Below are 18,565 nucleotides of genomic sequence, written 5' to 3'. Positions count from 1 at the left end.
TTTCCGATTTGTAGATGATTGTATTATTACTCGAAAATGAAATTCAGTCGAACACTTAATTCTTTTACGAGGGTTGCTACTTAGTTTCAAAATATTCTACACATCAAGATCAATATATAATTGTATGCATTTTTTTGAATCATATTGAGGCACCTCCAAAACATGTGATCTTCAAGTGTAGAAAAACATTGACCTCGCAGACGATTTTGGATGACTCACAGGAAACTCATTCCGTAGCGAAATGCGACCTCGATTGAATTTAGAAAACCAGCGAGTGGTTCGAAATGGTGCTTCATCTCCAAAAGTGAGTTTAATCTACGTCGAAAGTCATAAAAAAACATCGCACGAAAATCTTGACTTAGTTCGTTAACCATTGAAAATATCAATGTCAGATTTGACATATTCACATCAGTGTTGCCCTAACCCAAAACTTAAGTAGCAACCCTCGTAATAGAAAAGTTGATTTTACGTTCTATCAAATTAATATTTAGAAAAAACCGTGTGGTATACAAAACCAGATTGGTCTTCAAGATATTTAAAATTCAATTCATGTCATCCTATGTCACAAAATCAGTTTATAATAAGTTTGTCTATCCAACTATGAAATCCTGCATTTAGATGCATAATTATAAGAAAAACTACATAAAATGATAAAAAACGCATTCAAATAAAAGGATAAGCAGATACTGTAATAAATTAAGACAGAAACTGATTTTAAACAAACAAGACGTTACCAAAATATTTCAATGAACTGAAATCTAAAACAACATGTTTACATAAGACAAACATCTCATTATTTGGGAAATAGAATCAAAAGTCATCAGTTTGATAAAAATAAGATTGTAGTAAAAAAACCATGGAAGATTGAAAAAAAAACATACATTTAATTATAAAGATTCAAAAAATTCTTAAAACCGAGTTAAATACACGAAGAAGACATGGTTTACGTATATAAAAAGCCGTAAGATATTACCTATGTGACTAAAATTGTATAAGAGGTTACTTTTTTGTTATATGACAACTGGGAATGAAAAATTTTTAATGAGACTTTATTTTGATATTCATATTTACACGATTTATCGACTAACATAATTATGTAAATTGTTAATTTGAAATTTCATTTTGATAAAGATCGGAATTAGGTCGAAACGTCAGGAGTAATTTCTATCAAAAAAGCAGTTAGAATTAAAATAGATTTACAATCAACATGATTTTTCGATAAAAACAAGTTTTTAAAAGGTTTTACAAGTAAAAAATTGAAGAAAAAAATTAATAAAATTTCGAAAACAAAATCGAAGAAGGACAATTATGATTAGCTCATAAGATATATGAAGCACGAACTTACAAAAAAAAAAAGAAAGAAAGGTCGAGGAAGAGCTGTAGAGAGGAAATTAAGATGGCAGGGGAAACGAGGAATAAGATGGCAGGAAATGAAACAAAAGACACAGGATAGGAAAGAATGGAAACTGCTGTGGAAAAGGGAGCCCAGGTAATGACTCAACTACAGCATGCATTACATTTGAAAAGCTAGAAATGCTTCAAGTTAAGTGAAGTAAGTTTATGATAACAATTGAAAACAATCTATAATTTATACAAAATTTTTGTTCATACTTTGTAGATATTATTTCTTAACATACGAGATTTTTTCAAAAACTTGGCGTAATGAGAAAATAAATAAAAAAAATTAATTTCATGCGTTTATTTTAAATTGAATGAGAAATATTTTTCTGTTTTATATTTACAATAAAACTCCAATTAAAACCAACCAAAATGCAAAAAATAATTTCAAAAAGATACTAACCTTATAAAGATCCGCTAAAAAATGCAACATTTATAATTTATTTGAGTAAAACTAAGATCGTGTTAATTCAATCAAGATCTCAATGTTCGGAAAGTAATCCGGATCCTAATTTTTTTCGGAAACTAATCGAAGTAATTGGGTTATAGCGACATGAAAAGATCTTTTCTACCTGAGTATACAAGAGTGTAAATACCACCTGATGGATGTTAATCATATTTTTTGGAAATGTTTCAACAAAGCCAAATATTATTCATATTATTAAATATTAGGTTTTGAAACGGCTTTTTCGCAGTTGGATTATCATCGATCGATCTTTAATGCATAATTTTTTAGGTATATAACACATTACTCAATAAGTCGAGTGACTAACTGAGAAAAAAACATTTTTTTGAACAAAAAATTCATCATTATTCATCAATGTAATCTCCTTTAACAGCAATATAATAATTCCAACGCTTTTCTAACTTCTCGATACCGTGCTTGTAGAAGGATTTGTCTTTTTCCTCAAAATAGACTTCAGTTTCAACAATTGCTTCTTCATTTGAGCTGGTAAGCATTTTTTTGGGATAAGCGAATAGCCAGTAGTCACTGGGAGCCAGATTTGGACTATACGGTGGACGAGAAAGTGTAATTCGTTTAATTTAACCATCATTGACATCGATTTTTGAATCGGTGCATTGTCTTGGTGAATACGATTAGATAAAATCAATTTGTGGACTTTCTTGATGTTTTCTGGAGTAACTGACTCAATTGGACGACCAGAACGTTCATTATCGGAGTTGATACGAGCACGTTTACATTCAGCAAACCAATAACAAATTGTTCTTTTCGATTGAATGGAGTCCGGATAATACTTTGAAGCCACTGATGCTGAGCTTGTACAAAATTTTTTTCGATCAAGAAGCAATGATAAATTAAAACACGTAATTGTTTTGAAAATAACGAATGTAGCTTCATTTAAATGGCTGTCACTTTTTTAAAACTAATCGAAATTTCATGAAATTTTCCACATAGTCTTTTGAAAGTTGGTACTTCATATGGATTTGACAATGGCAGCGCTATCTGTGTGTCAGTCACACGATTTATTGAATAATGTTATAAATACCCGTTTCGTAAGAACACAAATACATTTTGCAAAGAAGAGTATCGAGGAAAAGAAGATAATGACTGGATACAGTGATATAAAACATGATGTTATCTGATAACCAGGTGAAAGTGAGAAATTAACTAGCAGAGAATCGGAAAAAGCATTTCCCGGAACTGTGGAATTAACTGCGGGGCAATGGAGAAAACATTAAAAAATTAAGTAGATAGAAGAAAATTGGAAACTACAAGCAAGGAAAATGTATCAACTACCAAAGTAAGGAAAATTTACGAATATAAATAGGAGTTTTGTTGGGACATTACCATCACAATTTACATCTGGAAACGCTAGATGTAGCATTGTGTGAGAGACTAAAGAATACAAGAGAATAACACTTGGAAGCGCAAGGAAAAGGAGAGGAGTGTGATTCATAGATCAACACTGAGCATCTGCAGAGCCAAAAGAATAAAAAGGGACACATACAGTTAAAAAACGAAATGAGGATTTTAAAATGGTAGTGATCAAGTCCGGGTTTCGAATATCGACGAATCCATATCCGAACAACATCTTAGTATTAATTCGGTTCATCACTCGTAGGAAAAGAATAACAAATCTTCGCATCGTAAATATTCTACCAAGTAAAGTCAAATTGAATTTAAATACTAGTTTTTTTCTTCTTTCACGATATAAATATTTTTGTTGCATTTTGATAACGATCTTGCGGAACTACTCGTACTTGCCAATAATCAATCAAAAAACTACGAGATGTTGAATATAGGTACTATCATACTAATTCAAACAGTAGTACCGATACGATCTTTTTGATTTAGAATGATAGGCACTATGAATACCAAAAACCAAGTGTCGGTGCAGGTGAATGAAGTTAAGTAATAGCTTCATGCATAGAAAACCATCTTGTAAAGGGTCCTTAAAGTATAAATTAGTATAAATTGTATAAATACTGTAAGGACACTTTGCGTCAGTTGTTAAAAAAAAAAAAAATAAGTCAAACCTAAAAAAAAGTCGGAAAATATTAAAAAAAAATGGTAGTAAAAACAGCCTTTATTCCTAAAGGCCGCCTACCTCTATGATCAGCGGCTCTACCAACTTATTGTCCGTTATCCTAGTGACCACAGTTTCAGTAAATGTACTCTTGGTAATGGTTTCCGTAACACGCCCAGGCCCCTTCGGTGAGGGGGGCAATTCGATGGGCGCCTCCGGCCGTTTTATCGTCACCGTAGTAACGGAATTCGCGACATTATCGTAACCGGTAGGCGTAGTCGCAGACGGTGTAGGTGAGGTTTTTGAGGGAGGGGTGGTCGATCGGGTAGCGTTAGGTTTAAGGAAATGAGGTGGTATCATAGCCTGGAACTCTTCGTTGGTGATTGGCCTGGCAAATACCTGGGTATCATCCTCTAGAGAAGAATTCGATGATGCCTTCTTGTGATTCGTTTGCGATTTGGCGGTAGGTGCTGGCGGTTGAGCCGTTGTAGTTGATGAATCGCTCGAAGCGGAGTTTATACGTCTCGGTGCAGGTTTTGGAACTTCCTTTGCTGTATTGTGGTCGATGCCGTTTGTCTTGGGCGGTTCTTGAATAGGAGTTGGCGGCTTTACTGGCTCAGGAGACTCAGAAGTCTGAAAATAAATGATTAATTTATAAAAAAAATTTCTATAAATAGATGTGTTCGCTTCAACTTCCGTAACTTGCAAACCCTAATACGATGCAATATTTTTCGATAGACAATGAGTCTCCACGTGTTCCTACTGTAAGTCAACTCAACTTTACAAATATTTTATGATACGCCTACGTAATTTTTGAATACATAGGGCTTTTGGCCTGTCCAAACCATTTTTTATTATTTTGTTCAGCTTATGATTATAATAGAACAATAAAAGTCCGAAAACTTGTATTCGCTCAGGCACATTTATTAAAATTCTAGAGAATATTTAGATTATTCTGCGATAATATTCAAAGTGACTGTACAAACGTATTAGAAATTACGTTTTATTACTCTCTCGTGCGTAAAAATATACTACCAAATGCGATGAGATTTGATACAGTTGTCAAGCACGATAAATCAAAGGATAAACAAAAAATTCCTTTCCACTACCTGGAAAATTTCAGATCTGACAGATAGATTTTTTTAATCTTCAATATTCAATGGTGCTGTGGTGCTAAACTTTTAATCTAAATAAACCCCACATAAAAATTAAATTTAATCTGAATTTACAAGATCTTATGTGTCCTCTTCTTTTTCATCTTACACGAAAAGTGATATTCAATCAAAATCGTACGGATTTCGTGTCGTGTACAGCTCCTCCATCATACTGAAAGTTTATTAGATCTTTTATAAGGTTTTCCTTGTGACCTTTCTGTTTTTCAAAGATACAAAAATCAATACGACCCCTGTGTTTCGAAGCATATCTAAATACACCTTCTGCTTCTAGTAATAGGGTGGTTTTTCAACAACTTGCAAACTAAACTTTTTTGTGATAGGTTTTTGATCCACATATTTGATCACTAACTCAAAACGTATACATTGGTTAGTTTTTCTACAACAAAGTTTCAAAGTCATAGATAGTTATTAATTCATAGAGTTTTTAATTTTTCTATGTAGAAGAAAGTGTAAAACATTTTTGATAGATGGCGTTAGCTACGCAGTTTGCGTTGATACTTGAGTCAACACCACTGAAGTCTCTTATTTTTAAGCAAACAGTAACATATCAGATAATTTCTTCTTCAAAAATAAAGCAAATATACATAATATCTTCAAACTCAAAGAATGTAATCTTATTGGAAAATGTATTTGAGTTTTCGCCTATAACATATCAACGTATTGGAGTTAGCAAGTTATAGGGGTTATAAATTTATATTGTGTGACCTTTTGACCTCATAATATTTTCCGCTAAGCAAAATAACGATGTTGGAATAAAAGAAACAGTGGAAGGAAGCTATAACTCGATTTATGTTTCCTTTGAAACCGAACGATTTCGTTCACAGAAGCTCAATTTAAATTTTACGTAAATAGGATATTTGTATTTAGAGAAATAAAAGTATATTGATGTAATGTTTACTGTTTCGCTTCAGGACCAGTTGATAATTATAATTCTTATCAGAAAACAACTTCGATACCGTTTATATACCGGTGGTACTCATCCTGTTCTGCTAAGAGGAAGCATTAAATCTAATGTTCGATCGAATTTTAAATCACTGCTTCCAGCAATGGATTGATCGTTTTAATAAAACATTACTAATGAGTTTAACTGTTTATGATATCACAGGCCCGTACTACTGACCACCACAATATCATAATCTTTACGTTATAGTATTTTTCTACATTTTTCATTATAATGAACGTGTCCTCGCAATTATAATAATAACATTTTAGGATTAACCAATATAACTACATCCTTCCACCATCTCATATACGAACCCAGGCTAAACGTTTTGAATCGATGAGAAATTCATCCTGGCTTAGGACGACGAAGCGATCAGATCTCGAACGCAGAGATCTCAGCGGAGCTACGCAGTTTCCAAAGGTTCGGCTCGCGCAATTTAGTTTAATTTTTGTGTATATAATTTTGTAGATGTATATAAATTAAATTTAAGTAGTTATCAAGTTTTATTTATTGTGATACGACCCCAAGACTTTTTTTATTAAAACAATACATAAAAAGCTATAATATAGGGCACTGGAAAATGGACAAAGTTACACTAACTGAAATATGTTACGCTGAAGACATGATCATATTTTCAGAAGATGAATAAACAGTAAACCAAAATCTCGAATTGTTTAATCGAGCAATCAAAAAATTCGGTATCAAAATAAACACAGATAAAACCAGAGCAGAAATAAAAACACATGACACTTAATGATAGCAGGAGATGGAAAATTCGAGAAAGAAATAACAGGAAAAATAACAAACGTAGGAAAATTATTTAACGCGATAATAACATATTTTCTAGGAAACAAAGAGTAGAAATTGAAGAGTAGCTATACCCTTAGTAATGTATGGTTCCAAAACATGGTCAACGGAAAATTGAAAACAAAATTAGATTAGACCACATCAAAAACGAAATACATATTAAATACAAAATCTGCAGAGCAATGTATAGAAACAAATCAAAATAGTTTGGACGTGTGAAAAAGGTGAGTTAGGAAAAAATTATAAGACAAATACTAGAAGCCAGAACAATAAGAGCAAGAAACAAGGAGGAACTGGATGACAAAGCGATTTAGAACAGAGGGAAGAACCTACATAAAGTATTACCACAAACAAAAGGCCGAAAGAAATTTTGGAAAGAAGCTAAACCCCACGTCTCAAGTAAACATCAACTTCCTAATTCCTGTAGAGTTACACAATTATTATAGTCCGCTACTGTGTGATGTGGAAGTGCTCTAAGCGATGGCGCTTCTTTTTTATGTTTCACATAATGGTCTTTTTATTTCAAGACCGCTTGCTGTAGCACCAGATTGAAAAAGAATGTTCTTTTAATTGGCGATTGTGGTTGCTTATAAACTTAACTTTAATTGCATCGGCCATAAAGTTCGAAGACTTTGTAAGAACAAGTTAAGTGATGCCAATATCAATATTTATATAACAGAATAAATACAGTAAATGATACAAGAAGAAATATTTTTTTTATTGTTGTACGAGGAAAGTACAGTAACTTGAAAAACATTAAAATAATGCATGCATCACATCTAAGTAAGAACATATTTATCTAGAAGAAGATATAAAAGGACGATTATAAAGAATAGGAATAAATATATAGATAGGAAGACTCCATTTACGAATAATTCAAGAAAAGTTAAGAAAGTACAATGTGAAGTGGTACATGATTAAATTGAAGAAGAGACAATATGGGAGTTGGACAATACTACTGCTAAAATGGTCGTGTAAGTATTGGTTCATCTTCTGATGATGAAATTTTGATTTAGAAGTGTGAAAAGTAGCTCTACTCATATATTTGGACTTACGCAATCATAGCTGAAAATGAAGAGAGACTCATACAACTTTTCAATTATGTAGAAAGAAAATATAAAGACCGAGGCATAGTTATTAATGAATATAAAGTTGTATCAACGAAGATTCCGTCATCAGAAGATTGTAGGAGAGTGGCAGATTTAATAATATATGGTAAAACTTTGTGAGGTGTCGTAAAATTTCAATATCTTGGATAAAATATAAACAACCCAGTCAAACCAAACACTGCCGTACAAGAAATAATACAAAGTGATAGAATGAAGTCAGCAAGAATGTTGGGTGATGATACAAAAAGACCAACAAACATTAAGAATATTTGTGAGAGAAATTATCAGAAGGATGTATGGAAGAATTAGAATGAAGCAGACTGGATAATTCTAACTAATAAAGAAATCGATGGAATACTAGGCAATAAAAACATGGTCCGATTCATTAAAGCACAAAGATTACAATGGATAGGTCACATTTAAGAATGGAAACGGATGCCTAAGAGAATCAGAAATGTCAAAATATAAAACAATAGAAGACGAAGTAGACCCAGTATCAGATGGACTGATCAAATATACGAAGACTTGAGAGGATGGAGAACCTTGGTGAAGAACAGACCAGTTTGGGGGCGAATTGTCGAGGAGGTCAAGGCTCGCACCGAGCTGTAGTGTCATTTGGTAAGGTTTGTTCTACTTATCCTGATGGGTTTTTATATTAAAACTATCATTTATGAACCTATATAACCAGTATGACACAATATACCTTTTGGAATAATAGAGCATTTTGACCTATAGCTGTTAAGAAATTATAAACAGGTTAATTGAGTGAAACGATTGGAGATTTTAACCTTCTTGGATCCATTAAACAAAAAAAAGTTTTTAAAAAAACTTATGCTCGCAATAACTTACAACTATTAGTTCAGGAACTAAGGTCACACTGAAACTAATAGAAATGAGCAGTTTTTGAACACGAGCGACTATAGAAACTGGGGAAACCCAGGAAAATTGGTATTTTGTCAATAACGTGGAAGGAGTTGAAAAATTTAATACAATGTATATAAAAGAAATTGTAGAACGTGAAAATCTGCACTTAAAAAGTTTCTACACGTTTTTTCGTAAATGTTTCCTTTACGTGAGCTAGATCAGATCTACGCGTCAACAACTCAATAAGTCAAATTGAACAAATGGATTTAACATTCACTTCCACCTGGTCTTTTGTCAAATTCAACTACATTTTTCTAAACACGAAGTTTTTTAGTTTTCCCTTTTTTTTCTGATCGATGTCTTTGCGATTGACGTAAAAATATCAAAATGCAGATTCCTGAAAAAGGCCACTTGTCATTCTAGTCCCAATACCCTGCTCTTTCAGGACATGCGTTTGAAAATATGCGATAAGAAAGTTTCCATTCATCTTTTTTACACTTTATGCAATTTTCCAACACACCTGGAAATTCTTCTGATAAGGCTAGTAAGTCTACATTATCGACTATAGCTTCATCAATGTTAAAATCCATACTTCAGAACCTGCTTTTTCTCGCAGTGGCCTTCATTTTTTCTTAGGAATCTAATGCCAGTTTTATTTTGAAATACCAAGCGACGATTACTCACACGGCGAACGAGCCGACAGGGAAGTCCGCGGGGGCCGCTTCGAATAATTGAATAACAATGATGTACCTCCCACTTTTAAGCAATGTATTTCAATTGATGTGGAACTATAGATAATTTTTTTTTTTGACTGTTGACCGTCATAAATAAATAATGCGAACTGTCAAAGCTGTTTTCAGAATCGGGGAGCGAGTTCACAAATATCAATTGTGTATAACCGGCGCTAATCAACTTTATAACAATTATTATGAGAAAATCCGATTTCAGTCTACTCAAATCACGAATCCATACAGTTACAGCCCAATAAACTTTACATGCACTCCACAACTTTCCGGTGGTTTTACCCATTTTCCATGGCCGCTCGCGCGCAGAACAATTTTTTTTCTTAAAGTACTCTTCAAAAATTACTAGTGTGCCAGACATCATTACTATTTGTTTCAATGTTAGGATTTAGTGAAATTTTGGCTAAACGCCTGAATGATATTGTATTTGCGATGTCAAATTCTGAACAATTTGTAAATATTTTAAAATATTTTTTATATTAATTCGAAATGTTTATTGTTAATTATATAATTAATTGTGTTTTTCTTATATTCTATTATTAATTTTCCCTTATTAATTAGAAACACGTGGCAGAATTTTTTTTATTTGACTTGACATAAATCGATATATTACCTGTTTCTAATATTCTTTTTTGATTTAAAAAGTTCACTGTGGCCGCAATAATTGATTAATGCAAGCACTATGATTTCCACGCGATTTAGCGAAATATCTCAAAAAATTCTCATCGTTTTTGTAATCTTCCAATTCCGGATTATTCATCATGACAATGACATGAAATTATTTATTAATTATTCATTTAAAAAAAAACACGCAACAAAATATTTGAATTTGAATTTTCCAAAACATAAATGTACAAAGAATCATTCAAAACAATAACAAAATAAACATCATCAACATATTATAGATAATTTGTACGTTTCCTCAATTATAATGACAAATATTAATTAAGGATGATTAATAGGTTATTACACGACACAGTAGTGATTAATTATTATCGTCAATACTCTCGGGTGTGGCACCACGATGAGATAAACCCAATAAATAATAACGTGAAGAAATGTTAGTTATAGTAGTCGTATGTTAAACATTCAAACATCAACTCCCAATTATTATTGAATCTAATTTAGGTAGCAGCATCTCCTTTTTAGATTCATTCCTTTAAGCAGTGAACATCTCTTGGTTCACTAAGAAGACAGTGTGGAAGACAGTATCGGAAGAACATTCTTACAAGTGAGAACCTACTCCAATATCCAGCAAGGGCATTTAAAACCTTCAGTCATTGAAGACAATAACTTGGGCGCATCAGGTGTAGGGGCAGTATGAATATCATCAACGGTTTCAGACGTTTTCAGTTTCAGATATTCCGAGCTGGACCACGAAAAGAAGAGGAGGTACCTTTTAGAAGTTCTGCAAATTCTTGAATATTGATTAGGGATTTAGCAAGTAGAACCGTAGTTAGAGGACGTTTTTGGGTACATAGCACTTTTGGAGACTACAAAAAACTACCACATAAAATTATTTTTGTGAAAAGACTATTAGCTTCATCTTTATATCAATTATTGCACTGGGGATAATTCTTCATAGCATAGGATAACATTTACTGGAAAAACTAATTGAATGCGTCTGATGGGTAGGAAGAAGAAACATTTTGAAAGATCTCCAGCCAGTGAAAAAAGAAGGTTTTTGGGTATCGCGCTACCTTGAGTCTCATGATCTGAATGTTGCTTTTCCTCATCTCTTTTTGTTCATGGCTATTTAACGCCAGATTTATTCTTTCTAAATCTTCTCTGCGTGTTTCTATCTTTTTGTTCTTTTAGCTATTTTAGTCCATTCTGACTAGATGATCCCATAACACGTTCTTCTTTCCTCTCGTTTTGCCTCTGCAATTCCCGAAAATCCTTCTCGGTATATTTCTCTCTCATGTTTATTTTGGTTTCTTTTTTATGATTCAAGATACAACAATCGTTGCAACACAGAACCGTTGGTTTTATATCTGTAACATGGCGACTCTTAAAATATGTTTTGATCCCAATCTCGTCAGTCTTTGCCGATTTTCCTGGTTTCACCTCCTTAGTTTGTCACTGTCATTCCCAGATATCCAAACTAATGGACCTACTTTGTTCCGTCGTCACTTTAAACTGTTGTCTTCAGATCCCTTCCCATCTCTATATATTTGGTCTTATTCCATATTCCATCCATTCATCCATTCCGTCCATATTCTTTTGCTTTTTTTTTCAACAACTACATCACCTGCATAGATACTGTTTTATTGAAAATCATCCCCTAGAATCGGATGTCACCACTTAACCACCGGGTTAAAAATGTTTTTTTACATAAATGTTTTATAAAAAAAAAATAAATAAATAAAATCGACGTACCTTCTTTTCAATTTCCATAGATCTTCTATATCCGGGTCTATTAGCCATATAACTATTGGCAGCGTACAATCCCGTATAAGGTTTGGGTAATCCAAATAATCTCGGACTTTGTTGAGGCCCCGGACTAATAATAGCGTCTCCATTTTTCTCGCTAGGTACTTCCCTTTCCACCACGAGCCTTACGAATCTCTCTACGCCCGTAAGCATACTGACGGCTTGTTCGTGCGAAGCTCCCGTCAAATCCACACCGTTTATAGAAATTACTTTATCGCCGACAGAAAGTTTTCCGTCTCTATCGGCAACTCCGCCGTCGGTAATACGTGATACGTAAATAGCGTCGGAGTCAGCCTTGAACGGTTGAGATCCTTTGCCTCCGGCTATGCTAAAACCTAAGCCTCTAGAATCTCTGATGAGAGTAGTGTGGATTAGAATTTTTTGTAAACTTATATCTTCGTCTAAGGGCGGTGGAAGAGGTGGAGGTACATTATTTTTATTCGCAGTATCGCTTTTATTAATTAAAGATGGCGTTAAGTTGGGTTTACTCGTCACATAAGTGCTAGGAGGTTTCACCAACCTAGTGACTTCTCGAGTTACTTGTAAAATCAATACTGGACCCGATGCTTTTAATACTTCAACGGCATCATAATGACTAACGTCTACAACATTTATTCCATTGACTACTAAGACTTTATCGCCTACTTTGAGACCTGCTAGATCAGCGGGGCCACCTTCTGTTACTCTCGAAATGAAAATACCCTCGTCGTCGCCTTTAAACGGCGTCGAACCACGTCCTCCGGCTATCGATAAGCCTAAACCTGTTTGGGATCGTTCGATGTGAATTTCATATTTTTCTTCTCGGAGTTCTACGGCAGCATCTGAATCGCCAGCTGAAATATAAGAAGACATAAATTACACCAAGTTCGAATAATAAATATAAATGAGTATCGAATGTAAACGAATTTTTGGTCTTAATTCAAGTCAATGACGCTTTTGGAGGGTGTGTTTTACATTTAATTTTACAGCTTCAAAATGCGTTAACACGCACAAATATTAGAGCGCAATTAGGAACTAATCTCATACAATAAATATATTTATATGAAAACCACAATTCATATTACGAGATGTGGCTACAGAAAAAGTAGGCATGCGCCAAAGGTTAGCGACTGTCAGCTGTTTAGCTTGAGGCCTACTCTTTCGAATGCGATGTCTATCGTGACTGTAGACAAATCAGTGTAGCAGTGGCCTTCGTTTGGATAGGAGCTGTGACATTTCACTTGAAAAAAAATTTGTATAATGGTTTAAGCGTTTTTAAGATGACCGATGACGATGTTGAAAACGATTTACGTTCGGTTGCCCTTCCTCGTCAACAACGGATGAAAATATCGATTATATCGGCAATATTGTTCGATCTGACCGTCGGCTAAATATTCGTGCAATTGTTGAATCTGCAGGAATTGATAGAGAATGTGTGCCGCAAATTTTACATAAAAATTCCAACATGCAAAAAGTGTGTTCAAAACTGGTGTATAAAATCCGCACTGTTCGTGAAGAGGTTTCTAACCAAGTACAACATTCCAGTCTTAGATCATTGAGATAGAACAAGCGGCGCGCTTCCCTGAGGAATTGACAGAAAAAGATTTCCTGCACTGTTTCATAACAACAAAATAAAATATTTTATATCACCAGTCTCATTATTTGATAGGTACACCTCGTATATGTTACTAGTTAAAAAAGTTAAATTACGCTATCAAAGCCAAAATACAAATAATTATAGTAAAATGTTGGCCATGGCTCCGGTTGTACATAAACAGGCTAGTAGGTATTTGCAATTCCAGATATTAATTCTCGTGGTATTAACATCAGTTGTAGTAGCCCTTTACGTGATCCATCCACTACAAGATCTTTGGGTTACAACCATAATTATTATCTCTGAAATATCTGCACACCATAAAGGCTTTCGTGGCTTTACTTGTTATCTCCTTTTCATTGTTATTTCAAAGGAGTTTACTATCTAGGGCGAGTCCCATATCAACATATCTATATCAACGTCAAATATTTCGTTAGCAATAATAAAATAAAACTAGTTTATTACTAGAACTCGAAGAAAATAAAAGACAAGTTCATATTGAAACAATAATTTTATTATCAAACAATCGACATAATCTCTGAAGAGATTGAGACATTTGTCATATCTGTGAACAAGCTTTTCAATACCCTCTTCAAAGAAAGTTGCCGACAATGAACAGACGTTGAAACTTCTGGAAATTCCGTAGACAAAGCAGTATTGTGAATCTGCGAATTTTTAACCATTCTTTTAACTCGTTGAAGCAGGTCATCTGAAACGACAAATTTGCGTCCTTGGTTCCCTTCATCATGTCCATCGTTACGGCCATCTTCGAACTTTCGACACCATTCACGTACAACACCATCACTCATGATATTTTCCCCACACACACGACTCATTCTCCGATGAATTTACACTTGGCGGGAGTATCAATAATGGCGGACATGTTTACGTGGCTGTAGCACAACGCCGACTGACGCCTGAATGGTGGAGTATGTAATGCGAGAGTTTTACGACCCTCAGTTAGTCCAAATCTCAACGGATGAAACGAGTCTTGCAAAAGATAAAAAATTCACGATTTAAATTTTCATTTTCCAGCTCCGCTTGATGAAAGAATAATTTTTGTTAAGGAATTGACAACTTGCTACATAGTCTCGCCATTTTTTATCAATAGGGAAAGTAAATTCTTGCTGATCCACATAATTGAGCGCCATTCCTGAAGCTTTCACTCCAGTTGCATGTGGTATGAGATATGGCGGTATCATCATCGATGTCACCGATATCTTCATCGTCAGTATGTTCTGAAAAATGGCAGGAAATTTCATCACCTGACAAATTCTCTTGCTGGAGCTATTTTTAAGCAACAAACACTGCTGAGAGTCTTATAGAAAGTTGAAAATTGAAGTTTTCGCAACGATTTCACCTGCTATTTTCCTCACACATGTTAGAAGCTTTCTTTTGTTTCTTCTCTTCGGACTTTCTACTACTTAAGTTGGTCATGGTAGTTGTAACCATTATACTTACTTGTGAATTAATATATTTTTCTAATATATCTCAGATCTTCTCCTGACTTAAGACTTGGTATGTATCACAGATGAACATGCACTGAAAGATGGCCAGTACCAACTGAAGAAAATTTAAGTTCAAAGCTGTTGATCGAAACAGTTTAGTGTACTCATGGATTTAGACTTTATACCTGTAATTCTTGTTAACCAATACCATAAGAATCGTTTGAATAATCATTCCAAAAAAATATAATAAACAAAAATTAGCGAAATTAGCTACATTTTGACCAAAATTCTAATTTAATGATGGAGTTACATATTTGTTCAATTGATCAAACATGGGTGGTTAGGTTCGAAGTTGAAATCAAGACAAAAAACATTCTACATCAAATAATACCAACAAAATAGAATCAAATGTGAATTTCAATGAAAATATTTCTAAGAATATTGTACGAATCAATGCTACTAGAATGCAAAACAGGAAAAATTTCTAATTTCGAGTTATTTAAATTGTTAATACGTGACATTTAAATTTCACGTCTCGAACACGTCATCATAATACATTTATAATCCTCCGGGTACGAGATGGTTTATAAATTTATTAATCTTCTAATTTTATGCGATTTGTAATTTCTATTTAATAAACCTGGTTTTACAGTTAATCCATTACACAGTTTCAAAAGCCGTATGCAAAATACCTAGTGGAATCAAGTAACGATGTTTTCGATACAGATACAACAAACATTTATTTATAATAATAAAATAAATAGAAGTTACATTAAATTAATTATATTTAGATTGGAGTTTGTCTATGAAGTAAACAGAGAATGTTCTTTGTTTTCGTATGCTTATTCGCGAACAAATTTAATTACGGCATTGTTTCTTAAACTTTTTTTCAAGTTGAGTTACGAAGCAAATTTTATTTGGACGTGTATCTTCATAAACATAAATTTGAATCACAAGTAGTTCAATAGTAATTTGACGAGCTAGTAATCAAAGTTTTCGAATAATTCTCAAAATTTTAATGAGAAATATTAAAGATCAATGAGTGGTTCAATCAAACTTGAGAGTCAACTTCGGAAATAGAAATGAAAACTCGTGTAGTTGATTTTGACATTTGAAAAGTATTTGAGATATTGTACGTCAAAGGTAAATCTGTGGTTCTACAATATAGTTCGCTACGAAATTTGATGAATTTGACTATGCAATCCACTTTATTCAGATGTCACTTATATCAATGTTTGAACACTCTGAGTAAGATCTTTTTGCTCTGAATTTTGAAAAAGAGGTCTCAGATTTGTTTTGACTTTTGACATTTCAATGCTTATTTAGCATTAGTTTGTACTACGATGATGGTTCCAGAAGTACCTCGCCTGACTTATAGATAGCGCTAGTTGCTTGAAAAGTAGAAAGTATACAAACTATTCAGCATATGTTTCAAGAATGGATGATCGTCGATTGAAAGTGCGCGAGATAGAAGACATAGTAGGCATTTCAAAAAGTGCGGTACATCGCGGATTTACTATCCATTTAGTCATGAGAATGCTGTGCGCAAGATGGATGCCGCGTTTGCATATAATGGAACAAAAACAGATGTCGTACAGATGTTTCTATCGTGTGTGTGGCAACAAAAAGAAAGCCAAAACGAAAACAATCAAAACAACGAACTGAAAAGGGGGAACCGGCTTCAAAGAAAGCAAAAACCGTTTCATCTGCAGCATCAGTTTTGTGGGATGCTCGTGGGATAATTTTCATTGACTGACTTGAAAAAGGAAAAAACTATCAACGGCTAGTATTATGCAACGTTTAAGTGAAGCAATCAGAATAAAAAAGGTCGCATCTGGCTAAGAAGAAAGTGTTTTTCCATCAAGACAATGCACCAGCCAAGAAATCTGTTATTGCAATGGCCATAATCAATAAATTATGCACCCTACTCGCCAGATTTAGCTCCCTCGGATTATCTTCTGTTCCCATATTTGAAAAAATGATTCTGCGGTCGAAGATTTTCCAGGTGATGCCGGCAGTTAATGGCTATTTTGAGAAGATTCACGATTTTTATAATAAAAAGGATATCGAACTTCGCAGGGAAAAAGATATAGAGCTAAAAGGAGATTACGTTGAAAAATAAATATATTTTCTTGATAGACAGCTTTGACACGAATTGGTTATACAACAAACAAGCATTTGAACATACTTTAATAAGTCTCCATACTTTACTAGTTACTGTTCTGATCAGCTGACTTCAATTATTTTTTTTTTCGTTATTCGTTTACTCTTCGGCAATTACCAATTGATAAAAATGATTATCGAGTATCGATTGGTTCTATAACTACAGTATCTTTACAACGATTGTCAAAATAGAATCAAGAAACTCATCAATGCATGCGTAAATATATTTTCCAATTTATACTTTTCAGACAACACTCGTATATAACTAGATATTATAAATCTTTCCTTTTACTTGATTGCTCCCCTTTGTTAAAGTTATTGCCAACTACGACCAATCAAATTTTATAGAATCGTTATTTTCAGCTAAAACTTTTTTCTTCGAACTTCGATTTTCCTCAAACTTTCATAAAATTTGCTTCATTGTATCTTTGAAACACCTTGAGAAGTTAATCTAGCGAATCAAACTTGCATACGAGTTATGAATTTTTTAATATTGTCAAAATTGCATTGCTGAAAATAATTTGAGGCCGCTTGACATGATGCAATACAACGTGCAGTGCAATGCAAGGCGCAATATTTTTTGATAAAAAGCATGTACATGTCATGCAAGATCTTGCACTTGCAATATTATCGTATTGGTGTTGCAATTATAGCGAAACGAAACTTTTGACTTAATAACAAAGTTAAGGTTAGGAATTTGTTTACTTTTTCTAATGGAATTTTCATTAATGGCAAATATGTTGCAATCGCAAAAGATTTGAATCATGTCAAACGACGTGTAATATTTTATTTATGAGATTTTACAATCTATTGAACGTTATCTTGCACCATGTCAAGCGGCCTTTACAAATCTATGGAATTATTTTTGTTTACCTTTTAACGAATTTTGAGTATATAAAAATTTGGACAATTACAATACGCCCTGTATAAGTGACACAATATATTTTGTTGTTACCGATCGATAAGATCGTCCAAACATGTCAGTACGTATCCTCGTTATTTATTTGACATTCGTGTCGGCGGAAGATATCAAATTCAACAGGTATTTCCAATTCGTTTAATCTAGTTCAATATTGTATATCTGACAATGTACCACTAACAATTGCAATCGAATTCAATTTGTGATATAACAAAGGATGCAATAATTGAGTTGAAAAGAACAAGACAGAATTGAATTATGAAAAGGACGGAAATGGATACAAAGAGTAAATTCGAAATGACGCATACAGAAATACGGGTTCCGATTAATAACGTTTTATTTCAATTTCAATCATCACAATAAAAAATTTTTAAATATGAAAAAGGAATTAAAGAAATTAAAAAAAAAAAAAAAACGAAAAAGATAAATCCCATCAAACAAAAAATAAAGACAAGATTAGATTTGTGTAGTAAATGAAGGTTTTATTAATGTTGTCGTTAA

At 33.4% G+C, this 18,565-nt stretch overlaps 1 protein-coding gene across 22 annotated transcripts in view; it reads right to left on the bottom strand.

Annotated features, from left to right (window-relative positions):
• Positions 1-18,565, bottom strand: part of LOC130891747 (protein lap4-like) — a 173,724-nt gene that overhangs the window by 39,955 nt on the left and 115,204 nt on the right. For 12 of the 22 annotated variants that reach the window (XR_009058948.1, XM_057796664.1, XM_057796665.1 and 9 more), the window contains 2 exons: positions 11,908-12,794; positions 3,969-4,520 (listed from right to left, as the gene is read on the bottom strand). Coding sequence is in view for 21 of the 22 variants with exons in the window: in XM_057796664.1 (XP_057652647.1) it covers positions 3,969-4,520; positions 11,908-12,794 (1,439 nt within the window). In the remaining variant the exon portion in view is untranslated. The remainder of the gene's footprint in view (positions 1-3,968; positions 4,521-11,907; positions 12,795-18,565) is intronic. The other 10 variants (XM_057796670.1, XM_057796671.1, XM_057796675.1 and 7 more) reach the window with 1 other exon arrangement.

The sequence above is a fragment of the Diorhabda carinulata genome, chromosome 3 (assembly GCF_026250575.1).
Source record: "Diorhabda carinulata isolate Delta chromosome 3, icDioCari1.1, whole genome shotgun sequence".
NCBI lineage: Eukaryota > Metazoa > Arthropoda > Insecta > Coleoptera > Chrysomelidae > Diorhabda > Diorhabda carinulata.
This window is presented reverse-complemented; position numbering and strand designations above follow the sequence as displayed.